The sequence below is a fragment of the Notechis scutatus genome, chromosome 1 (genome assembly GCF_049901735.1).
Source record: "Notechis scutatus isolate UNSWTSFEM ecotype Mainland chromosome 1, rNotScu1.2, whole genome shotgun sequence".
Taxonomy (NCBI): domain Eukaryota; kingdom Metazoa; phylum Chordata; class Lepidosauria; order Squamata; family Elapidae; genus Notechis; species Notechis scutatus.
Genome location: NC_142009.1, coordinates 335014064 through 335040110, shown reverse-complemented (window position 1 = coordinate 335040110; position 26047 = coordinate 335014064). Strand labels below are relative to the sequence as shown.

The window sequence follows — 26047 nt, the reverse complement described above, 5'->3', positions numbered from 1 at the left end:
CTGGCTGAGGAATTCTGGGAGTTGAAGTCCACACGTCTTAAAGTGGCCAAGTTTGGGGACCCCTGGTATAAGGCGTCCTTGCCTTGGCTAAGGAGCTGGACTAGAAGACCTCCAAGGTCCCTTCCAGTCCTGTGACTCTATGATTCTCTGTCCTAGTCTCTCTCTTTTTTAAAGAGTTGGTTGGAAAAGACAAGCAGGGCCGAAGATAAAAATATAAAAATCAAAATCTTCCGTATCGGAGCCGAACAGGTTATACTCACTTTCCCTTGGCTGTCCGTTTGAAACTCTGCCAGCTTTAAAGAGATTTGGGGGTTTTTGCTGCCTGAAATAGATATAATAAAGAGATGCAAAATGTAGTGATCTGAAGTTTTGCCATCCGCATTTTAGATAGGAGTTGTTGTTTTTTCTCCATCAACGAAAAAAAAATCAGTTCTACTCACAAATTTTTTTGCACCTGACAGCCCTCCCCCCCTAAGTAGACAATCCAATTTTATCCACACTCCTATCTGGTGCACAATACAGTGCCTTAAATGTATGCTCCTCCTTCCTCACAGTGCTCAGTTAAGGGTACCACTTTCCCACCATGGAAAAGCCACGATTTAGATCACTCCAAATTGGTGAGGGTCATACAAAGACACAACAAGAAGATGTGGAGGCTCTAGAAATATTTCGCAGAGGAACAAGAAGATGAGGGGATTGGAGGCTTAAACCCTATGAGGAATGATTGCAGGAACGAGATATGCCTGGAATGACATGATAGAAAGTATCCCACCATTGGAGGGGCTGCCCCAAAGAAGAGGGAGTCAAGCTATTCTCCAAAGCACCTGAGGGAAGGACAAGAAGCAATAAGGATGGAAACTCATCACAGAGAGCAAGCAACCTGGAATGAATTGAAATTTCCTGACAGTGAGAACGATTCATCAGTGGAACTTACTTCCAGAAGCTGTATATAGCAATAGCCCTTAAGATTTATATGCCACTTTATGGTGCTTTACAGCCTCCTCTAAGCGGTTTACGGAGTCAGCCTCTGGGCCCCCCGCCAACAATTTGGGTCCTCGTTTTACCCACCCCGGAAGGATGGAAGGCGGAGTCCACCTTGAGCCTGGTGGGATTCGAACTGCCCAAATTGCAGTGGGAGCAGCTGGCAGTGCTGCACTCTAACCACCGCAGCACTGAGGTTCTAACGCTGGAGGTTTTGAAAAAGAGATTAGACAGCCTTTTGTCTGAAATGGGGTAGGGTCTCCTACTTGAACTGGAAGACCTCCAAGGTCCCCTCTAACCCTTTTATTCTATAATCTATATGCCAGTCTAGTACAGGCTGCACGTGGACATACAGAAATCCCTTCCAGCTCTGTTAGGACTACCTAGAACTTCCTTCTCCTCCCATCCATCATCCCCCACTGACCTGTTCTGGGATACCGGTACGTGTCCGTTTTCCGTTCTTCCAGGGCCGGTGAAGGGACGTGAATCACCTCCACCTCTGATTCATCCACTTCCTCGTACAGAATTCGGAATGTCTTCCAGCCTTCGGGTCCTAAATGGAAACGAGGCAAGGAGGAGGATTGGGGGGGTGAAATTATTAGATAAGAGAAGATACAGTATAAATTTTATTGTCATTTTTCCTGGGTACTTAATGCCACATATTAAAATGAAAACCCGATGGCCGCTCTCAAAATATATACACACACACGCAAACATGCTTATAATATACTAGCTCAATACCCGTGCTTCACTACGAAACTGTGTGGTCGGGCTTAGTTTTTGGGTAGGAAAATAAGGGGGAAAAAATTCTGCCTCTGGCTACCAGCATCCATCGGTATTCATTTGGCTAGCGTCCTGTCAATGTGTGAGCGTTGAGGGCTGTTTCTAAACTGAAACAGTATTTGCTGTTTGAGTAAGGAGACAGCAAGGAGCCTGGGCGTGGCTTAGTTCAACTGTTCTGTAGTAAAGCTGCATGGTGCTGTGAAAGTAAAACTGAAACTCGTCTGCTTGTGTTTTTTATTTGGAAGATATTTCTTTTCAGGTGGGGAGGGGGAGTAGAACTCCTTAGCATCAGAGTGTGTTAATGATAATCATCATATAGGAAATACTAATGCTCTGATGGTCATTTCAAAAAATCCTTTCTTAGTGAGCACCTAGAAGCCAAGAGGAACATAGGTGCCAAATTTCAGGTTTGTAGGCTTTACGGTTCTGGAGATTTTGTGATGATGCGTGAGTGGTATTTCGTTTTTATATAGATTCATTTTAGATAGATAGATAGATAGATAGATAGATAGATAGATAGATAGATAGATAGATAGATAGATATGGTATTCAGCTTTGTTCAGGTATTTTCCCACGTCATTATAGTTGTGCTTTTAAAGTTGTAGCAACGTTTCGGCAGAATCTCATCTGCCATCATCAGGCTTCTGTATTGCGTTCGTCTGTGAACAGCAGAACACAGCAAACTCCAAGATCAATAAACAGAGACCAAGACTCCCAACCAATCAGGATGAAGACAAAACCATTCTGGCACAGCAGTAGGCTAGCCCCAAATTTAAAACTGAACGGCTGTGAAAGTCTGACTCACAGACAAACACAATACAGAAGCCTGATGATGGCAGATGAGATTCTGCCAAACGTTGCTACAACTTTAAAAGCACAACTATAATGACGTGAGAAAATACCCGAACAAAGCTGAATACCATACATGTAAGTACCCACGAAAACTTAAGAAAACATATGTTTTCTTAAGTTTTCGCAGGTACTACATGTATGGTGTTCAGCTTTGTTCGGAGATATAGATAGATAGATAGATAGATAGATAGATAGATAGATAGATAGATAGATAGATAGATAGATAGATAGATAGATCTATCTATCTATCTATCTATCTATCTATCTATCTATCTATCTATCTATCTTTGGTTATTCGGGTTTTCTCCGCGTAAGATTGGAAGTATCTAGGCAACATTTCAATGAAGTCTCATTCATCATCTTCAGGCTTGTGTCTTCGGCTCTGTGCTTACTCTGAGAAACAAAGAGCCGAAGACACAAGCCTGAAGATGATGAATGAGACTTCATCGAAATGTTGCCTAGATACTTCCAATTTTACGCAGGAGAAAACCCAAATAACCAAAGATCTACATACAAATACCTGCGAGAACCTCAGAAAACATATATATATATATGGTAGTCAATGACGTGGGAAAATACCCGAACAAAGTTGAATACCATACATGTAAGTACCCGCGAAAACTTAAGAAAATACACACACACGCGTGTGTAGATACACTTACAAGATGTATATACATCTTGTACGTATACATACATGTATGCGTATATATAAATACATAGCGTACACACACACGGACCCAGATTATTGTGGAGGCTGATGCCATTGTGACCTTGAACGGTCACTAAATGAACAGTTGTAAGTTGAGGAATACTTGCACGGCCCTACTGGGTAGTTTAGACAGTGTTGGCGAGGATCATTCAGACCTTAATTCAGTGGTGAGAAGGCGGCAGCCAGGACCACGTACCTTCTTGGCAAGACTTTGGACACCACCAGTACCCTGTAAAGCGATCAAATTCTTCCTGGATGACGAAAGTGGCCACACCGGCTGACTTGGGATCGTCCAACACGCTGGATAAACCTGAGGGGAAAGAAAAACCTCAATTTTCAAGGCTCCTCATATGAAGTGTCTTAAAACCCTCATGTTGTGGCCTGTCGGCTGCCAGTCCCTCCAGCAGCCAAATTGGAGGAGGAGGCGGAGGCGTGAGAGTCAAGGTCAGCATCAGGGCAACCTGGGAGCTCCGTGGGGAAAGAGGGAATGGAGCTGGCAGAGAGAGAGAGAGAGAGAGAGAGAGATGGAGCCTGGGCCGTCCGTCAGCCCTCAGACGGGGTGTCAACAGCCCCCAGGTCTGGAGGTGGCTGATGAGGAAGAGGAGGAATATCTGGGTCCAGTGCCTGACACGTGGATGCATAGAAGGCAGAGGAGAGGAGAGCAGTGGAAATCTATGGGCCGGTCCCTGGGACGGAAGAGCCACCGCTGCTAGCAAAGCCCCACCCTAGCTCTGGGGATAAAAGGCAGGGGACGGAGATGAATCGATGTGGCCGACAACGATTCATCTTCCAGCCAGCTGGACTTCTTAGCCTGCGTTGAGAAACTTTTTGCTGGGACTGTCGGCGTTCCTAATAAAGGAATCTTTTGAGTTCACGTCAGAGGGTTTGTCTTGTTTGGGGAGCTGGGTCAGAACACCTCAACTAAGTTAGCCTAGCCAAATATGGTTGCCTCATACAGGAAGTCCTCAAATTACAGCCGTTTCCTCTGATAAGCAAGGCAGCGGGTAAGTGAGGTTCGCCCTATTTTACGACCTTCCTTGAAACAGGGGTGAAACGGCATCGCTGCAGTTAAGCCAGTAACACCATCGTTAAAGCGAATCCGTCTCCACCATTGACTTTGCTGGTCAGAAAGTGAGCACATGACCCCTGGACGCGGCCACCGTTGTAAAATACGAGTCAGTGGCCAAGCGTCTGAATTTTGATGACATGACCACGGGGAAGCTACAATGGTCATAATTGTGGCAAAACGGTTATAAGTCACCGTTTGCGGGGTGGTGGTGACTTTAAACTGTCACTAAACGAACTGTTGTAAAGTCAAGGACCGCCTGTATTTATTATAGAAGCCCTGAGAAAGAGTGCGCCAAAGCTTCAAACCATAAGTATTTGCTATTTAACTGGCTATTGTGTCATGCTGTCTTGTTCTTTCTTATTCCCAGGTTCCCATCAGCTCAGCTTTCTGAGAGGGGGGGGTCTTGGATCCCACCTTTGGCATACAGGTAAGTTGCTCTGCAGGGCACCTCAGTTGGAAAATAAACCCAGGTTCAGTGTGATGTTTTAGCCATGAGGTTCAGATAAAGGTCTCAAAAGTTACCCTTAAAAGGAGGAAGAACCGAAATCGTCCTTTCTTTGGAGGCGTGCAAGGAAACAGGGTATGTAATTCATCCTGCCTTCGGGAAAGTCGCATTCCTTTATAAAGTGTGCCTCTGTCTTGGGTCTCTGGCACAGAAAAGCTCCCCTTTCTCCTTTAGCAATCAATCGATTTTTCTATCAATCTTGTTATCAATCAATTATCAATCAATACTCTACCTGACTCTGTAGTTTCTTCCCCAAATCCCAAAAACTTTAACCTTAGACTGTCTACTATTGACCTCACCCCTTTCCTAAGAGGTCTGTAGGGGGCCTGCATAAGCGCACCAACGTGCCTACCGTCCCTGTCCTATTGTTTCTTTTTTCTTTTCTTATATGCATGTATTCATAACTATGTTTTTACTTATACCTATTATCCTGTAAGCAATTGACAAATAAAAATAAATAAAATAAATAAATAAAATAAAATTATTCTATCATCTATCCTCAATTCCTCTATTCACCCATCTATCTCTATCCACCTATCTACCCCGTTTCCCCAACAACACCCCCCCCCCCCGGCAGCCCCCCCTATCGTGAATAAAAAAAAAAAAATGTATTCTATCATCTCTATCATCTACCATATCTATCTATCTATCTATCTATCTATCTATCTATCTATCTATCTATCATCTACCTACCTATTATATACTTATCTGTGTCTGTCATCTATCTATCTATCTATCTATCTATCTATCTATCTATCTATCTATCTATCTATCTATCATCTACCTACCTATTATATACTTATCTGTGTCTGTCATCTATCTATCTATCTATCTATCTATCTATCTATCTATCTATCTATCTATCTATCTATCTATCTATCTATCTATCTATCTATCTATCTACCTACCTACCTACCTACCCTACCTCTATTACTTTATAAATAACTCAAAGTGGCAAATATATCTAATACTCCTTCCAACTTCTATTTTCCCCTCAACAACCACCTTGTGTGGAGGGTTGGGCTAAGGGAGAGGGACTGGGCCAAAGTCACCCAGCTGGCTTTCATGCCCAAGGCAGGACTAGAACTCAGCGTCTCCTGGAGATTGGCCCAAAGTCACTCAGTCTGCTTTCATGCCTAAGGCGGGACTAGAACTCACCGGCTCTTGTTTCTAGACTGGTGCCTTAACCAATACACTAAACTGGCACACGTATATGATGGGGTACTTTATAACAGGGGTCCCCAACCACCGGTCCGTGGACCAGTACCAGTCCGCGGAACAACTCCTACCGGGCGCTGGCTGCTGGGCCGCCATCTTTTTGATGAAAGTGCTTCCGGTGAACTTTTCCGGTAGAAAGCTCACCGGAAGCACGTTTCATCAAAAAGATGGCGCGCGCGTGCGGTACCGGCTGGCGCCCAGCTGATGCTGGTACCGGCCGCATCGTAAAAAAGGTTGGGGATCACTGCTTTATAACGTTTGTTATAAATTGTTGTTAGTTATGTATAAATCTATACACATTCTCTAAATGAATAAAACGGTCCCCGGAAGCCTTCGGAGAAACAAGACACCATCCGATGTGAACTGATTTTTGTGCATCAACGCACTGAGACCAATGCTGCCTTCCATGCGTGGGAACATCCGATCCAAGGTCTGGGCAGCAGCGTACCTTTCTGGCAGAAAGTCAGGCGCCGTTCTTCCCCCGTCTCGATGTTCGCCACCCACAGGTCATTGTTGTTGATGAACGAGAAGAAGGAAGGGTCCGCCGAGCAGATTTTGGGGTCCATCCTCGGCCCCGAGCACTGCGTCTGGATTTCCAGCGGCTTCATCGGAGAGATCTGGAGCCAAATAAATTGCCTTTTTAACTGACCATTTACTCCGCAACCGACAATCATTCGTTTGCAAAAAGCGTCTTACGACTGGTCCTCGCATTTACAATTCTTAGAGCATCCCCTCAGTCACATGATCAACACCCGGAAGCTTGGCATTTTAACTCAAATTTATGATGGTTGCCGTGTCCTGGATGTCAACTCGTAAAATATTCCTATGGTCTTTTTAGAGTTGCCAACAGAAAGGGAGGGGGGAGCAGTGTGGCAGTTTGGAAATCAAAAGTGCATTCCATAAATAGTTTTTCAGAGATTGTAACTAGGTGACTGAAGTTTCTGCCGGGCAAATATCTAACTGGAGAGCATGATTGATGACTCTGGGCTGTGGAGGTGTCCCATTGGAGAATATGAATTAGGATAAACCCGGGGGGTGGGGGGAAACCAGGGTGACAATGAATTATGTGTCTCAGAGTTGGCTACACTACAGGCAGCGCCGGACATATTTACTCCCCATAAATCCTTTTGAAGTTTTAGAAGTTTGGCTCATGATTGAAATGGGGGTAACTGCCGGAATCCTGACACCGGGGTCACGCGATCCCCTCTTGCGACTTTCTGACAACCAAAGTCCATGGCGGAAGCCAGATTCTCTTAATCACTGTCTTACTCATTTAACAACTGCAGTGATTCCCTGAACAATGGAGGCGAGGAAGGTAATAAAACGGGGCAAGACTCACTGAACCGCCCTCTGGCTTAGCAGTGGACATTTTGGGCTCTATTGTGGTCATAAGTTGAGGGCTCCCTGTATTTATTCCTACTTGAGCACAACTTGGATCATGGGGCCCCAAAAAGAGGGCTGTGAAAATATCTACAGACCCCTCACATCCTGGACATAAACGGTTTCAACTCCTGCCCTCAAAACGAGGCTACAGAACACTGCACACCAGAACAACTAGACACAAGGACAGTTTTCCCCCCGAAAGCCATCACTCTGCTAAACAAATAATTCCCTCAACACTGTCCAACTATTTACAAAGCCTGCACTAGTATTACTGTTAATCTTCTCATCACTCCTTATCACCCATCCCCTCCCACTTGTGACTGTATGACTGTAACTTTGTCGCTTGTATCCTCACGATTTATATGGACTGTTACCTAGTATGATTTGATTGCTTATTGTACCCTATGACTATCATTAAGTGTTGTACCTGATGATTCTCGACTCTTGACGAATGTAATCTTTTCTTTTAGGTACACTGAAAGCATTTGCACCAAGACCAATTCCTTGGGTGTCCAAGCACACGTGGCCAATAAAGAATTCATTCATTCATTCATTTGCTCAAAAAAGGCAGCTGGTCACTCAAGGGTAGTGAGGAAGGGAATATCCAGCCGGGAGAGGGAAACGCTCACCATGAAGCCATTTTGGCCTCCGTCTCGACAGTAGAAGAGGCTGTTGCTGGCCTGGAAGAGGAAGAGGCCGCTCTCTCGGTGGAAGTCATAGGAGGTGATGCCGAAGACGCCGAGGCGCTTCCGTTCCCTCAGCAGCTCTTCCTCCCTGGAGTACATCCCGTGGTGCGGAGTTGCCTGGGGCGGAGAGAAAGAACCGCCGGGATTAAAAAAAACGAGAACCGAGCCGCAGGGTGGATTCAGAGAGAGGCCCAAGTGATCAAAGCATTTCCCTTTAAATCAGGGGGCTCCCCAAACTTAGCAACTTGTGGACTTCAACTCCCAGAATTCTCCAGCCAGCATAGCTAAGTTTGGAGACTTGCAAAGTTTGGAGACCTCTGTTTTCAAAAAAAGGAGAATACAAACAGTCCTCGCTTGATGACGGTCCTGTTTAGTGACCTTTCCAAGCGGTTGCCCAGGCGAGAGGGGAAAAAACCAGGAGGAGGAAATAATGTTGTGCCTTTTTAGAGTGGTCCAAGAAATAAATGCATTCCTCTTTAAGTAACAAACAATGCAGGTAGTCTTTGCTTTACGACCGTCCTGTTTAGCGGGCATTCCAGGGTGTTGCCTGGGTGGGAGCGGAAAGAACCAGTGGGATGAAGGAATGGAGCTCTTGTGTGGATTCAGAGGGGCCCAAGAAATAAATGCATTTCCCTTCACCTAAAGGACAATACAGACAGTCCTCGCTTCACGACGGCCCTGTTTAGCGACCGTCCCAAGTTGTTGCCTGGGCGAGAGGGAAAGAACCGGCGGGGAGGAAATAACGGAGGGCCTTCTTGTGCGTTTAGGGTGGTCCAAGAAATAAACACATTTCCCTTTAAGTAAAGGGCCATACAGGGAGTCCTCGTTTAACGGTAGTCCTGTTTAGCAACGGTTCATATTCACGATGGTGCTAGAAAAGCAATTTTACGATTTCCCCGCTTAACCACTGCCCACGGCGTTCCCACGGCCCTTTTGCAAATGAGAGTCATGTGAACTTGTAACTGCGTTTTGCTTAATGACACCATGGGAAAAGTGCTAAAGCTGGCTATGGTCATGTGGCGCCTTGTTGAATGACCGCGCTGTTTAGCCACAGATGCCAAAAATGGTCGTTAAGCAAGGACCGCCTGTGTCCTGAGTTGGCTGAAAGCCCAGGGGGCCACGTGCGCAAGCGTCCTCACCTGGAAATGATCCAGCATCTGCTTCCACGACAACAGCAGGAGGGCTTCCTTTCGTACCTTTTTGGGAATCTCCGAGTACAGGAGAGAATTTTCCCGGCTTCCGTATGGCATTCCTACCGAGGAAGGTCGGACAGAGAGGAAAAAAAAAAAATCTTTTATTTAAACTCACAGAACAGAAGCCAGCCAGTTCCCGGCTCTTTGTAATCTCCCTTAGAAGTTTAAACACTCCAGTTTTTCTTTTTAAAAGTCTGTTGAACCAATAGAGATACCATCTGTAAGACTCTGCGTTCTAGTCCCGCCTAAGGCATGAAAGCCGGCTGGGCGACTTTAAATGACAAAAGGAAATAAATAAACAAATGAATAAATGAATGAATAAATGAATGAATAAACAAACAGATGAAAACAAATACACAAGAGATTATAATTGGCAGCCTAATGGCAGCCTGTTCTTAAGAGAACGATTGTTTCTGAAACAGAAGACACACATGTAGGAAATGTACCGTATTTATCGGCGTATAACACGCACTTTTTCCCCCTGAAAATAGGGGGCAAATGATGTATGCGTGTTATACGCCGATATAATGTTAAGAAGCCTTCGGTGAATGCTGCTGGGATCGGGGATCAAGGACACAAATGAAAGAAGGGGAGGGAGGAAGCAACCGAAGCCTGTCCTTCTCTCTGGGTCAGCTCTCTCAGTCGCTCTCTCGCTCCTCCACCAGCACAGGAAGAAACTGCTTCAAAGAAGCGGGGGCTTTTCCTGTCGCCGCAGCTTTTCTTCCCCACCCCCACCGCCCGCCCGCCCGCCCGCAGTGCTCCGTTCTGCCTGCCTGCCTGCCTTCGTTAATGGTTGAATCGGAACAGCTTCGGCTGAGTAAAAGAGGCGAATAGTTATTATTCTCAGCCGAAGCTGCTCCCAAACAACCAGAAACTAAGGCAGGCAGGCAGGCAGGCAGAATGGGACACTGTGGATTGAAGCGCGTGCGGGGGTGGGAGTGGGGGTGAAACGGGCGCTTTCCTGAAATTTCCTCTTAAAATGAAGATGCGTGTTATACGCCTGTGCGTGTTATACGCCGATAAATACGGTATATAATAGTGAAAGTGAAGATGGAGGGAGAGAAGGAAGGAGGGAGGGAGGAAGGAAGGAGAAAGAGATGGAGTGTAGGAGGCAGGCAGGCAGGAAGGAGTTGGAGAGGGAGGGGAAGGAGGTAAGGAGGAGGAGGAAGAGGAGGAGGAAGGAAGGAGAAAGTTGGGACAGGGGAGAGAGGGAGGGGAAAGAGAAGGAAGGAGTGTCGGAGGCAGGTAGGAAGGAAGGAGATGGAGAGGGAGGGGAAGGGAGGTAAGGAGAAGGAGGAAGAGGAGAAAGAAGAAGGGGAAGGGAGGAGAAAGCTGGGATGGGGAGAGAGGGAGGGAAGGAAGGAGAAAGAGATGGGACAGGGAGGAAGTGAGGAAGGAAAGATGGAAGGAAGGACAGAGAAAGAGATGGGGAGGAAGGGAAGGAAAGAGATGGGACAGGGAGGGAGGGAGGAAGAGAGAGAGAAAAAGAGATGGGGAGGGAGAGAGAAAGAGAGAGAGAGAGAATGTAAAAAGTAGAAAATCTGACCCTCCTACATAAATCCAATTTCTCTCTAAAGCTGGTTCAGAGTTCTAATCCTGCAGTGGCCCTTGCTCTAGGGAACATCTTCTTCCCTTTGGAGAATCAAAGGGCCCGATCCAGCCTGAACACCTTGGACTTAGCGCTCAACCCTAAGAGCGTCTTTTGGGTGGCTCCTAAGTCCTGCCAACCAAGGCGAGGCCATACCCAGGTAATACAGCCGATGGGAGTGTGGGCTCGATTCTTCTGTTTTACGGACGAACTGGAAGTCGTGGGGGGCCTTATTCACGATCATTCCCGTGTACTTCCGGCTGCCGTGAATGATGTCACGCAGCCCCTCCCACGAGTGTTTCTCCACCTGGAACTGGGACGTGGAGGCGTCCTCCATCTCTACTGCCTCGGCGCTGTCGGACAGGGCGTCCACCGCTGTCATCTTCAGCCTTCCTCCAGAACTGGTCAAGGAACTAAGGAGACAAAGAGCAGAAGACAATGGAGAGGAGGGGAATGGAAGGATCTGCCTTTACAAGGCCTTAGCGAGGCCACGCCTGGAATAACTGCATCCAGTTTTGGTCGCCAGGTTACAAAAAAAAAAAAGAGGTCGAGGCTTTGGAAAAAGTGGAAACAAGAGCAACTAAGAGGATTAAAGGCCTGGAGATGTGAAAAAGGGTTGCAGGATTTGTATTTGGCCAGTCTAGAGAAAAGAAGGACAAGGAGGGACATGGTAGCAATATTCCCATACTAGCTGGATACCCGGGCTTCGCTACGAAACTATGGGGTTGGGTTTAGTTTTTGGGGAGGAAAATAAAGGGGGGGAATTCTGCCTCTACCTACCAGCATCCATCGGTATTCATCTGGCTAGCGTCCTGTCAGTGTGTGAGAGAGTTGAGGGCTGTTTGGAAAGTTGAAACAGCATTTGCTGTGTGAACAAGGAGACAGCAAGGAGCCTGGGCGTGGCTTAGCTCAACTGTTCTCTACTAAAGCTGCTGGGTGCTGTGAAAGTAAAACTGAAACTCCTCTGCTTGTGTTTTGCATTTGGAACAGATTTCTTTTCAGGTGGGGAGGGGGAGTAAAACCCCTTAGCATTAAAGCCTGTAAATAATACTATACGAAATATGGGCCCAATTTCAAGTTTGTAGGCTTTACGGTTCCAGAGATTTTGTGATGATGTGTGAGGGGCATTTCGCTTTTATATATATTTGAGGGCCTGCCACAAAAAGGAGGGGGTCCACTTATTTTCCAAAGCACCAGAAGGCAGGACAAGGATGTTCCAACCATGGATGGAAACTAACCAAGGAGAGAAGCAACCTGGAATGAAGGCGAAACTTCCCAACAGTGAAAAACAATTAACCAGTGGAACTACCTGCCGCCAGAAGTTGTGGGTGCTTTATCACTGGAGGTTTTTAAGAAGCAACTGATCAGCCACCTGTCTGAAATGGTATGGGGTCTTCTGCTTGAGCAAGGGGCTGGACTAGATGACCTCCAAGATTCTATTCTGTTCTTATTCTATTCCTATTCTATTGCTAGATGGGCAGCAAATGGATTTGATAATGATAATTTGCTTCCTGTTTTCAGCAAACACACCCTATATCAAATAATCGGTTCGCTTAATGACCGCAGATCCATTTAACAACACGGTGAATTGCTTACGATCCTTAAAACGAGGGTCATAAAACTGAGCTGTTCGCACTGCGGCATGGCTTACGATAACCACCACCATAACTTGAGGACCACCTGTACTAGAGTTACAGAAGACGCTCGCTTGCTTGCTATCAGCCACACTTCACACCGGTCTTCTCCAAGCTGCTAATCTGCAGGACCATCCCACCCCTTCTCAACATGGCCATCTCCCATCAGATGGCCAAATGCGGGAAGTCCTTGACTTATGACTACAACGGAGCCCTGAATTTCTGTTGCTAAGCGAGACATTTGTTGAAGTCGGTTTGGGGCCATTTTAAGACCTTTTCTTGCCGCAGCTGCCAAGGGAAATGACTGCAGTGATGAAGTTAGTAATACGGTTGTGATGCAAATCCGGTTTCCACAGTGACTTTGCTCACTCAGAAGATTGCAAAAGGGGATCAATGGAGTCCAGGACACTGCGACCCTTAGAAGTACGAGTCAGCTGCCACGGGTACGAATTCTGGTTATGTCATCCATGGGGATGGCTGCAATGATCGTTAAGCGTAAAAAACGTTCAAGTCCCTTTTTTTCATTTTCAGTCACCACCCATGTTTCCCCAAAAATAAGACCCTGTCTTTTTTTTGGCCACCAAAAAAAGCACCAGGTCTTATTTTGGGGCGAAGTCATCGACTGACTAGCCTCACTTGCGCGTGTCGCCTCCGGCCTCCTTTTCGCTGTCAGAGGCCTTCAGGAACTTCTTGTGCGGCCGGCAAGGCTTTCCTGAAGGCCTCTGAGGCCAATAATGGAGCTTTGGATCAATCCGGAGCTTTCTTATCAGCTCCAGAGGCCTTCAGGAAAGCCTTGCCAGCCTTGCCAGCTGCAGAAGAAATGGGCCGGCAAGGCAGGTGTCGGGGTGTGCTAGGCCTGGCTACAACTGTCCAAAGATAAGCAGTAGGGCAGCTCCACTCCCCCAATCCACACCCTAGCTTAAATTTTACCCATGCACTCTGGAATGGGCAGGATCTTAATTAGGGCTTATTTTGGGGGTAGGGCTTATATTGGGTGCACGAGTTAGGGCTTACTTTCAGGGTAGGTTGTATTTTCGGGGAAACAGAGTCAAAGAACTGTTGTAGGTCGAGGACTACCTGTATGTACACTACTTGAAGGCAGCAGCTTGAAGGAACAACACTCGGTGGACCATTTTGAGGGGTCTAATCCCTCAACTCTTGTCTTTTCCAGAACATCAAAAACAATTCTGGGGAATGTACGAAAGACAGGGGGAAAAAAAAAAGAACTTTCCATTTGGGGTAAGAAAAGCTGTACAAATTGTGCAGCAAGGGACACCAAAGACTTCTTTGAATATCGCTTGGACAACTTAAAAAAAAAAAAAAACATTGCAAAGTCTTCTCGGACTCGCAATGAGTTTGTGGCCGTGAAAGCGACCAAGCTCAAAACAGCACCAAGGACCCCTTTTCCTAAAACCTTTTTTAAAATTCAATGATCACTCACCCCAGACAGCTGTGCAAAAACCAATCTCGCACGGATTTGGCCTCTCTCCCCTCGGAGAAAAATCCAAACAAATATTCCGATGCAACTTCCTGCAGCCTCTCGCACAATTCCTGATGTGGTCTTCAAGGCCAGGGGGTGACTGTGTTTAAACACCAGGCCTGCGTCTCAGTCTCAAGGCCAAATAAAGGGGGATTTTGTTTTCGTTATTCGTGCATTCCCATACTAAGGGATACGACAATCACCCAACTAGGAAGCATCCCCTCTTAGGACCGTCATTCAGGGTGGAATTGAATCAATGATACAAAACAGATGTGGAGACCCGGAAGAACGAAGGTCTAGAGCAGGGGTGTCCAACCTTGGCAACTTTAAGACTTGTGGACTTCAACTCCCAGAATTCCTCAGCCAGCAAAGCTGGCTGACGAATTCTGGGAGTTGAAGTCCAGAAGTCTTAAAGTTGCCAAGTTTGGGGACCCCTGCTCTAGAGGCTAAATCGCATGATGAACCGTTGAGGGAGCTAGGTGTGTGTGTCGCCTACCAAAGAGAAGTCTATGGAGATTCTCAGGTCATGGTTGTCCCAAAGGTGCTTTTCTTTCCCAAGAGGCAACTGGACTTTCTGGTTTGTCTTCGAAGACATTTCACTTCTCATTCAAAAAGCTTCTTCAGCTCGGATTGGATGGTGGGGAACGGAAGAATTTATACTCCTTTGCAGAAAACTGGTCATTTGCATCCTTTCAGAGGGTCGTTGAGGCCACTTGGAGGTTTGTGTCTGTGTCCCTCAAGTGTTTTCTGCTCCTGGTCCCTGCAGAACCCTGTGCTTTCTGCAGAACATCCTGCAGAAAGCACAGCTCCACAACACAGTCCTTTCAGCGGTTCCAAGAAGGCTCCACACACATTTGCCCTACTCAGGTGACCCTGAGGACACAAGAAAACCTCCAAGCCGCCTCAAGGACTCTCTAAAAAGAATGCAAATGACCAGCTGTCTGCCAGGAATATAAATCCTTCTGTTCCCCATCATCCAGTCAGAGCAATGATGAGAAGTGAAACGTCTTCAAGCACAAACCAGAAAGTCCAGTTGCCCCTTGGGGAAAAAAAAGCACATTTGGGACTATCAAAGAGAAGGATTAAGGGGGGAACATGATAATTGTCTTCCAGTACCCGAGTGGCTGCCACAAAGAAGAGAGGGTCAACCTATTTTCCAAAGCACTTCAAGGCAGGGCAAGAAGCAATGAATGGCTGAAGTTCATGAAAGAGAGATCCAACCAAGAAATAAGGAGAAGTTTCCAGAGAACAATTAATCCTTGGAATAGCTTGCCCCCAGGAGTTGTGGGGGTTCCAACACTGGAGGTTTTTAAAAATAAGACTGGATAACCACATATGCGTGAAGCTCGACATGCACGAGGCAGAAGGCGATTGCCCTGGCACGCACATTTAATTGAGTATAAGCACTCTCCACTCCTGCGTGTGGAGCTATGTGTGCAAGCACAAGTGCAAATGCCTGCTGATGGTGTGAGTGGAGCTTCGTGCATGAGCGCAAGTATCCTCCACTCGCACAAAGCTCATTTGTGTGAGTGGAGGATGCATGCCTATCACTTGCACAAATGGATCTGTGTGTGAGCTAGCTCCTGCCACTCACACACACACACACACCAGGCCGGGCAGCTAGAAAGTTTGGGGACCACTGGTATAAGATCTCCTGCCTTGAGCAGGGGGTTGGACTAGAAGACCTCTTAGGTCCCTTTCAGCCCTCTGATTCTATGTTCTGAAAAAGGAACATCCAACTCAGAGTGTAAAGTGAAATCGGTATCAAAGGAGGGAAGGTGCCCCCTGAAGTTGACTCAGGAAAAAAAAATAAGTTCAAATCTTCAACTCAAAATTAATCTTCACGGATAGCTATAAAATCCTGCCTTAAGAATTCCCACCACCCCCCGGGTTCCAGGGAATGCCAGCTTGATTTCAACATCTCCAAGACTTCATCAATAGCCTTTTAAAAATGCCCCAACAGCTCTGTAAGAAATTTTGGAAGACAAAGAGATCATCTCTGGGTTTTTTGTTTTTAAACAAAAACAAAATGTCCACGTTAAAAAATACGGGGCCTTAACTGCGCAGCCTGTGACGATGAGGAGCTAAGGAACAAAAGAAACTCAGATTAAAAAGCAAAAGAAAAGAGCTCCTATGGATGAAGCCGCCTCTTATTTTAAGGCAAAGCGCAGTTATATTTTGAAGGTCAGTTTGAGGGAAAGAGAGACAGAGAGAGTCATAAATGATCTAACCCCCTGCTGATTAAATATGGCAAACTGCCTTCCTCATTTTCATAGTCAAACCTCACCACACGTACACAAACTCACTAAGTCATCTTGTCCCTTGTGTAGGTGATTATGGGGGACAAAACGGAAAACGTTTTCCAAAGGACGTAGAGATTTAAAGACATCTGAAGCATCTGAATGATTTTGTCTTGGATTGAGAGGCATATAAACAAAGGGTAAGATTTAAAAAAAACAAAAAACCAAGCTCAAAGAGCATCAGGGACCCAACAGCCGGCCTCCAACTCCACACTCTTCAAGCATTGATGATGTTACCTAGTAGGGTAATGAGAAGTCTGCAAGAAAACCACCAAGTTCAGTGAGTACCAAAGACCCCCATATAGGGAGAAATATTAAACAGTATGGAGTTGTGGATACTCCATTGCTGGAAGCTTTCAAGAAAATATTGGAATGTTTGTCTCAGGTGGTATAAAGACTTTGCCTTGGGCAGAGGGGGTTGGACTATAAGACCTCCAAGATCCCTTCCAACTCTTATGACTTTATGAAAGCCCCCATTTTCAAAACACCAGGGACACAAAATTACCTGCACAAATGTTTAGCGAGCTGTCTAATTAGAGAGCAAAACACCGTCTTTTTTTTTTCCACCCAAAAGTAAATATTATGACAAGCAACATGGAACAACCTGCTATAAGCTGTAGCTGCCTGTTCTTAACGTTGCACCAATGGACAATTCCAGCTTCCTCAAAGAGAAAACAGGCCTCCTGAGGAAAGTTACCTTCTCCAACTTCCTGTGCTTTCGTTTTCCAGCCGAGCCCTCTTTATTTTCTGCATCAACTGCTAAGCGAGCCTTAGACGGGATAAGAAACTGTGTGGAGGAAAAAGAAGAAAAGTGTAAGAGTGTAAGAGAGGCCACTAATTAAACAGTTTAGCTAAAATGCATTTTATTTCACCCATAAAACCTGAATCAAAACAACTCCCTTGCGTTAGGAGTGCCCGACTCATCTCTCCCCTCCCACTATAATTTTAAAGGCAAAATACTAAAGAGATGGCAAGTAATTTCATAAACTGTATGCAATTGATTTAAATCAGTGGTAGGTTGGGGTCCTACTCCATCCCAGCATACTGTGAAAGGCCCATAAAGGATTTTGTATTGCAGAATAGCATGCAACACCTTTTAAACATTTCAGCAACCCAGAACTGAGGAAAATTTTCCTGACATTTAGAACAATTAATAAGTAGGAGGAGGAACTGCCTCCAGAAGTTGTGGATGCTCCAACACTGGAGGTTTTTAAGAGATTAGATAACCATTTGTCTGAAATGGTGTAGGGTTTCCTGCCTAAGCAGGGGGTTGGACTAGAAGACCTCCAAGGTCCCTTCCAACTCTATTATTCTGTTGTTTCCCCCCAAACATTACAGGGCAGTTACCAAGGATTGAATTGGAGCGTTTCTGCATGCTAATTCTGGAATCTGCTAGCAATCACAAGAATGAAAGTGAATGATATGTAGATTCTTTTTTAAGGAGGGGGAAAAAAAAACCTCCATCCAGAAAACTGCATATTAGAAGTTCTAGCATTTTCTCATTTTCCTAGAAAAGCGCCTCTGTGTATAATTATCCAGCTCCTAAATAAAAACACACACACACAAGTGGACCACATCCCAAATTGTATACTGAGACTGCAATCCTGTAGATAAAGCTTATAACTTTTATAATTGACATGACTCAGGAATCCCAGGCCTATTATATTAACATTCACCTATCAAAATAAAGGTTGGCCTGATCATTGATGGTTTGAACTTGTGTACCTTTCTACCCACCCACCCCCAGACAAAAACAGAGAGGGCACCACAGATCAGGCAAGTTTTGCTTGAATAAATAGAATTCTTTATGAATTTGAAAATGAACGTTAATGCAATAGGACTGCAGTTTTTGGTTGAAATGTCTGCAAAAAACAACAACAAAGCTCAGAGAGCACCCAGGACCTCACAGTTCAACCCCAAGTAATATTCTTTCCTCTATTGGCCTGACCTTTTCCATCGCTGGTTTGATAACATGTTTTAATTCAAATTTAGCCAGAAAGGACTATCGTAACCAAGGGTCTTTGCAATGCTGCAGACCCAATTCCCACCTTAATTTACCAAACTCGTCCTCTGGACTGTTCACACACCACGTCCAACCCAGCGTAATCCAATATAATTGCTATGAACCTAAAAGTAAATTATTGTACTTTGTTATTGCTTTCACGTGACAGCAGCCCATCCATACACCTGTGACCTTCTTGGTAATGACAGTACCTAGATGGGCTGTGAAACGTCTGCAAGAAAACCACCAAGCTCAGAGAACACCAAGGACCACAAAGTCCTTATCCTCTTCCTCTCTGCAAACCCCACCCTTCCTTCTAGCACTGATGAGGTTACCTAGATGGGTCATGAAACGTCTGCAAGAAAACCACCACACTCAAAGAGCACTAAGGACCCCACAGTCTTCTTCCTCCTCCTCCTCCTCCTTAAACCCCTTTCCCTTCTAGCCCTGATAATGTTACCTATGTTTGCAAAAAAACCCACTAATGTTTGCAAGAAAATCAATGTTTGTAAGAAAACCACCAAGCTCATAGAGCACCAAGGACCCCAATGTCCGTATCCTCCTCCTCTCTGCAAACCCCATTCCCTTCTAACACTGATTATGTTCCCTAGCTGGCTCACAAAACGTCTCCACAAAAACAACCAAGCTCAAAGAGCACTAAGGAACCTCACAGTTCTCCTTTTCCCTCCTCCTCTCCATAAACCCCTCTTCCCTTCTAGCACTGAAGAGGTTACCTGGCTGGGTCACAAAACCATCTGCAAGGAAACCATCCAGAGAATCATCAGAGAATATTAACCATCAGAGAATATTAAGGATCTACTCCCTCTCCACAAATTCTACTCTCTTCCAGCGCTGATGATGTTGCCTAGCTGGGTCACAAAACGTCTGCAAGAAAACCACCCAGCTCCGAGAGCACCCCAGGACCCCCCACAATTCAACCCTGAGCTACAAACGTTCCTTTCTATAGATCCATACAACAGACTCGTCACGCAATAATATAGAAAATAAATAAAAGACGTCCTACGATCACAGCCAGGTTTCTATTACACACCAAAAAAAAAATCCTCCCCCCATTTTAACAGAGTTGGAAGGGACCTTGGAGGTCATCTAGTCCAACCCCAACCCACCCAAGCAGGAGACCCTGCACCATTTCTGACAAATGACAGTCCAGCCTCTTCTTGAAAGCCTCATGTGCATCTAGTGGAACTCCAGGAGTTCCACTAGATGCACATAAAACAGGAAGGCAAGCAAAGCGTCAGGAAATGCAACCCCCGAGAAAAAGAGGCAGCCCAGGAGGAATGATTCCATTCCAGGGTGCATGGTCTCCCCCTCCCTCCAAAGGTCACCTCCTGAAGCATCCATCTTCCACCCAGAGCCAAAAGAGCTGTGTTTCTCTATCCTGGCAGCTTTCAGATGGGGGGAAGACTACAACTCCCAGAATTCCCCAGGTAGCTTTACTGCCTGGGGAATTCTGGGAGTTGCAGTCTTTCTCTCTTCCCCCAATCTGAAAGCTGCCCAGGTGGAGAAACGCTGCAGCTGAGCCAAAGGAGAAGCCATGAATGAATCTACCCTTTCTCACGCTGCAGCTCCAGCCCAGGGCAGGTGAGGGCAATCCCAGGCCAGGCCAGCTCCCATCACGCCCTTGGACCCCCAAACGCCTCCAGGCGCTGCCCGGGCTCGCCTCCTCTCCGGCCCCGGCGCGCGCATCACGTGAGTGCCAGGGTCCGAGGGGCGTGGCCACGCTCCCTGGAGGGCGGCCGCAAGATGGCGTGGCCTCTCGCTCCCTCCCTCCCCGCGAAGGGCGTGGCCACAAGCCCCGCCCACCCCCGCCACACGCGAGCTTCGGTCGCGGCCGTTGGGCGCCGAACGGGGCGTGGCCAAGCCGCGCGCTCCTTTATCAGGGCGTGGCCAGCGCTCCTCAAGGGCGGGGTTTCTTTCCCCCATTTCACCCCTCCCCCCACCTTACCCGCCAGTCCGGCACTCAAGACGTGGCTTGCCGGCCTCCTCCCCCAGGCCGTGGCTTGTCCGCTGTGGGGGAAAAGGGGGAAGGAGGGGTCGGGAGGTCCCGTGGCGGCGTCACTCCCGCTCCATTTCCTTTCCTGTGGACTCAGGAGGTCCCGAAAACGGGGGAAAGGGGGGGAAGGGAAACCGCCGGTCTCTTCGAGCCTCCCACCGCGACCTTTCGCCCGGAAGCGGAAGAGGGTGTCGGCCTCCTTCGGGACGCTGCGTCATCTCGCGAGAAGGACGGGAAAGTGGGCGGGGGGAGAACTGAGAGGGAGGAATTCTTCCAAGTTCTCGCGAGAGAGGGTGGACTATAAAATACCGGTGAGGCATGATCTCGCGAGATTGGGAGGGGGAAGGCGCGGAGCCCCAGTTCGGAGATTGGGGGCGGGACTATTCAAAATATGAAGGTTTTTTTTTTTTTTTTGAAAGAACCATTCGATAATATTGGGGGTGGGGAAATAGCGTGGCTGAGAGAAAAGGGTTGGAAGGTGCGAGGAAATGAAAAAACGACTGAGAATTACAAAATTCTGTCGCTTTTTAACTTTTCACGCTTCGTATCTGCTATACCGTAACCAACTCCTGACGGTTGCAAACAGAAAACCTACAAATGACATTAGTTTTGTGTAAAATGAAACTAAACTCACAAAACTCATTTTGTGTAAAATGAAACTAAACTCAAGGACCGTTCTTTGGACGGAACGGTTCCCGAAAGAGGAGAACGGCGGCGCTGGGCCACGTTGCCATGGCAGCGGCCGGCGTTGCCAAGGTAACCAGTGCGGTGGAGCCCGGCACCTGAGGCGGAAGAAACCATTTCCTTAAAAAAAAGGAGGGAAGTATATTGTGCCTTCCAGGAAAGGCAAATAGACCTACCCAGCCAAATAGCCGTTTCTTTCTCGTTACCTGCGGAGCATTTTTTTTTAAAAAAATCTTTGGGATGAACGACATTTAATGCAGAAAAGCAATATTCGTGTCGTGGTTCAGAAATGGTTTCGCCCGTATTGAGTGACGGTTAGAAATGGGAGTAGAATGAAGAAAAGTTCCCGAAGCGGCGTTGGTGGTATAGTGGTTAGCATAGCTGCCTTCCAAGCAGTTGACCCGGGTTCGATTCCCGGCCAACGCAAAGTTGTTTTTGTTAATTTCGCTATAATAACCAACTTTGATTTTATTTACTAAAAATTATATCCCCGGATTGCCGTCAAGCACCTGATTGAGACCCTCTGTTAATTCCCTTATTTCCCCTCTGCGTGCTCATTTCCATCTCTTTTCCTCATCCTATTCTTACCCCAATTCCTGCAAACCCACACAGGCCACCCATTGCACCTTTGGCAGGAAATCTGTCTTTATTTGAAGGGGGCGTTGGGGGGCACTCCTGTAACTTTAATTTTTGTTCCTCAGATTGCTTTGCACCATGCAAGAACGAGGCTAACTCGATTAAAGCGACCAATTAATTGAAAAAGGAAGAAAAAGGAACTTGGAAACTCTTTTAACCCAGTGCAATTCTGAAATGCAACTTGAATGCAGAAAATAAAAAATAAACTATGTTAAATCATAAAAATGTTTCCGCCCGGGATTGAACCGGGGACCTTTCGCGTGTGAGGCGAACGTGATAACCGCTACACTACGGAAACCCACCTATAAGAAAGCTTCTTATTTTTCCTTCATATTAAATATTTTAGATATTCTTGTTCTGCAAAACAAGAAAAATGGGATTCCTGTTCTATTTCTGAAATATTCCTGGGTTCTGTTTTTTTCCTTTTCTCACTGTGTCTCTCTCAAAGCAAAAGACCTGTTTATAAACTCTTGATTTAGGTTGATTTCATTCCTCCTGTCAATCAGTTTACTGCAGGAATATTTTCCAGAATGTGCTTTTCTGGGCTGTGGATCACACTGAAATAAAATGAAGGCTGGCCTCAATGCGTAGTCCTTTTTGAGGTACCACAGAATTCCCCAGCCAGGGTGGACTTCAACTCCCAGATTTCCCTATCCGGGGTGGACTTCGACTCCCAGAATTCCCTATCCAGGGTGGACTTCGACTCTCAGAATTCCCTGGCCAGGGTGGACTTCGACTCCCAGAATTCCCTATCCAGGGTGGACTTTGACTCCCAGAATTCCCTATCCAGGGTGGACTTTGCCTCCCAGAATTCCCTATCCAGGGTGGACTTTGCCTCCTAGAATTCCCTGGCCAGGGTGGACTTCGCCTCCCAGAATTCCCTATCCAGGGTGGACTTCGACTCCCAGAATTCCCTGGCCAGGGTGGACTTCGACTCCCAGAATTCCCTATCCAGGGTGGACTTCGACTCCCAGAATTCCCTATCCAGGGTGGACTTCACCTCCTAGAATTCCCTATCCAGCGTGGACTTCGACTCCCAGAATTCCCTGGCCAGGGTGGACTTCGCCTCCTAGAATTCCCTATCCAGGGTGGACTTCGCCTCCTAGAATTCCCTGGCCAGGGTGGACTTTGACAAAAATAGGGCATGATTTACTTAACAAGAGCTTAGCAATGGAAATTCTGGTCGGAAATGGAGGACTGACTACTCATAACATTTGCCTTGGATATTCTCTTCAAAATAACTCCTCAATTCAATGTTTGGTTCACATTGGAGAATTTGCCAACAGAGGTCAGAACCTGCATAGATATCAAACTCCATCTTTCTACATCCAGAGAAATTAAACGCTGGCAAAAAGATAAAACTTCAGAAATACCGTTCATTGACCCATTACTTATTTATACACTTTCTGACCAAAATTTCTCTTTTAGAAAATGAAATCTAACAAATCATTTTCAAGGATTGCTTTGAAATCCTCCATCTCGTTGATAGGAAGTCACTCAAAATTAAGAGTAATAAGAACACCGATATTGCTACAGCCTTTCTAAAAAGTGTAGGCAAAGCAACACCGATTTAAGCAAATGTTAAATTGCTCAGTTCAATAGTGTAGAATAGATCAATCTTTCCAATTTAAAGATGTATGGGCTCCGATTCCCAGAATTCCCCAGCCAGGTGGAGAAACAATCCCATTTGTGATGTTCTGTCGATCTCTGCCAAGAACTGGAGACTTCAATCAATAAACCATGTTATTCACACCTGTAGAGTTGAAACTGAAGAGTTTATTGCTGTGTTCACAATCATGGCAAGAGATGTAACAACGGACGTCCGTGTAAAGTCAGCATTGAATACAGTTAACTCCCAACATTGTTTTATCCATCCCTGCCCAATGACCTCTGCCCCGCCCTAATCCACCCATTATCTAATTATCGACCCCACCACCCCATGCCTAATTACACCACGCTTAAGCTAATATTACATTCCTCCCTTCACCCTACCCCCCCACTAGTATCTTAAATAACAATGATCAGTTTGCTTTGAACCCAGCGCTGTGTTAAAGCCATACATTGCAAAAACAAATAAACTACTCGTTGCAGAATACCTTATGCCACCAGACTTGAAATTCTAGACCTAGAAAACCTTGAATTACGCCGTCTTCGATCTGATTTAAGCATGGTATATAAAATCATACATTGCAATGTCCTACCTGTCAATGAATACTTCAGCTTCAACCATAACAACACAAGAGCACACAATAGATACAAACTCAAAGTTAACCGCACCAAACTTGATTGCAGGAAATACGACTTCAGCAATAGAGTGGTCAATGTCTGGAATACTCTACCCGACTCTGTAGTTTCTTCCCCAAACCCCAAAAACTTTAACCTTAGACTGTCTACTATTGACCTCACCCCTTTCCTAAGAGGTCTGTAGGGGGCGTGCATAAGCGCACCAACGTGCCTACCGTCCCTGTCCTATTGTTTCTCTTATTCTTCTTTTATTTTTCTTATATGTACCCATTTCATGTATTCACAACTATGTATACACTTATACTTATTATCTTGTAAACATTTGGCAAATCAAATAAATCAAATCAAATAATAATAATAAATAAACACCCAGCCGTAATTATCCGAGTTCCAAGGCTACGCAGCCCTCCCACATTCCGAAGTTGACTTCGGAGGCTGTGAAATGTCGCCCTCCCTCCCTCCTCTGCTGGTCTGGTTTGGCTGCCTGCCAAGTTGCAATGCCGGACTCCAAGTGCAGATCAGGGATTCACAGCTGAAAGGCACAGCTGTAATGTCCGGCTTCAGGACGCTGGTAAGATGTAGAGCCCGACAGGTTCTTTGCTGGCTTCTTAACAAGCAAAGTCAGTGAGGAAGCCAGACAAGTTTGCTATAGTGGGTTAAGGAACCCGGTTAAAAAGCAGGGAACTGTGAGTTCTAGTCCCACCTTAGGCACAAAGGTCAGCTGGGTGACTTTGGGCCAATCACCAGGAGACTGGGAATTCTAGTTCCACCTTAGGTATGAAAGATGGCTGGGTGACTTTGGGTCCAACATCAGGAGATGATGAGTTCTAGTCCCACCTTAGGCAAGTAAATTGATTGGGTGACTTTGGGCCAACTACCAGGAGACGGTGAGTTCTGGTCTCGTCTTAGATATGAAAGCCACCGCGGTGACTGCGGGGCCAATCTGCCTCTCAGCGAAAATAGGAGCAGGAAAGACGTATCGGATATGTTCAGTGTCTTGAGCTATTTGTAAAAATAGCAAAGGCAAAACAAAACAAAAAGCAAAATGCATAAAATAAAATAGAAGACTGGAGAAAAGCAAAATCTATCCCTTTACTCCTTCTTTTATTACAAGAACATCGGCCTTAAGGTCAAGTGAGCCATTTTTCTCCCCTCACCAAAAAAAAAAAACACCCCAAAACCCCAAACTCTTTCCAGCTATGCTGGCAACTTGATGAATCTTTCCAACTCTCCTTTCATGTCCCTGGTTTCCCTCCCTAATGAAATCAGACGGATTGCAAAAAGTTCCTCATTTTGCTTTCCCCACAACATTAAGGTTGATTGGCACAAGCTGGGTTTGAGGCAGCCTCGGGGGTTCGGCTGATTGTGGACGGCCGTCCCCTCTCCCCCCGAGGCAGCGGCCTCCTCGCCATCCGTGTCCTCGCTGCACCCCCTCCCATTAGGCGCCCAGGTCTCTCCTTCTCCAGAGATGCTCCAGGGTTGTCGAAAAGCACAACCTGTGCAGAGGCGTGAGACCGGGAGGGGGATCAAACCGTCCGTGTGCGCTGCGGTTCCTTCCACCAACATGGCTTCGGTTGCAAGGACTTTAATTGGCGTTACTGGATGGTCGGTGGTCTTGCAAAAAAAATGGATTCTCAGTGCTAGGAGTTTGAAGGTTCCCCAGGAAGGTTTTACACAGGGGTCAAACCCAGATTTGGCATGGCTTTCATCAATAGGCACCAATAGATCAGATGATAGATAGATAGATAGATAGATAGATAGATAGATAGATAGATAGATAGAGAAAGATAGATAGATAGATAGATAGATAGATAGATAGATAGATAGATAGATAGATAGATAGATAGATAGGTAGATGATAGATAGATAGATGATAGATAGATAGATAGATAGATAGATAGATAGATAGATAGATAGATAGATAGATAGATAGATAGATAGATAGATAGATAGATAGATAGATAGATAGATGATAGATAGATAGATAGAGATAGATAGATAGATAGATAGATAGATAGAGATAGATAGATAGATAGATAGATAGATAGATAGATAGATAGATAGATAGATAGATGATAGATAGATA

The 26047-nt window shown here is 46.0% G+C and overlaps 1 protein-coding gene and 2 non-coding genes across 6 annotated transcripts in view; 1 reads left to right on the top strand and 2 right to left on the bottom strand.

Moving 5' to 3' along the window:
- DPP9 (dipeptidyl peptidase 9) overlaps positions 1–20582 on the bottom strand; it is an 81276-nt gene extending 60694 nt beyond the window's left edge. For 2 of the 4 annotated variants that reach the window (XM_087952790.1, XM_087952786.1), the window contains exons 1-9: positions 20350–20582; positions 17079–17168; positions 11124–11380; positions 9326–9438; positions 8130–8303; positions 6566–6734; positions 3522–3635; positions 1406–1534; positions 261–322 (exon numbers count right to left, since the gene is read on the bottom strand). In XM_087952790.1, coding sequence (XP_087808916.1) covers positions 261–322; positions 1406–1534; positions 3522–3635; positions 6566–6734; positions 8130–8303; positions 9326–9438; positions 11124–11380; positions 17079–17134 — 1074 coding nt within the window. In that variant the 5' untranslated portion in view covers positions 17135–17168; positions 20350–20582. Of the gene's footprint in view, positions 1–260; positions 323–1405; positions 1535–3521; positions 3636–6565; positions 6735–8129; positions 8304–9325; positions 9439–11123; positions 11381–17078; positions 17169–19952; positions 20115–20349 lie in introns of those variants that run through there. The other 2 variants (XM_087952788.1, XM_087952787.1) reach the window with 2 other exon arrangements.
- Positions 20583–21435: 853 nt separating this feature from the next.
- Positions 21436–21507, top strand: TRNAG-UCC (transfer RNA glycine (anticodon UCC)). Its single transcript has one exon. It is a non-coding gene; the product is annotated as a tRNA-Gly (tRNA).
- A 435-nt stretch (positions 21508–21942) lies between these two features.
- Positions 21943–22015, bottom strand: TRNAV-CAC (transfer RNA valine (anticodon CAC)). The gene has a single exon. It is a non-coding gene; the product is annotated as a tRNA-Val (tRNA).
- Positions 22016–26047: the final 4032 nt, after the last annotated feature.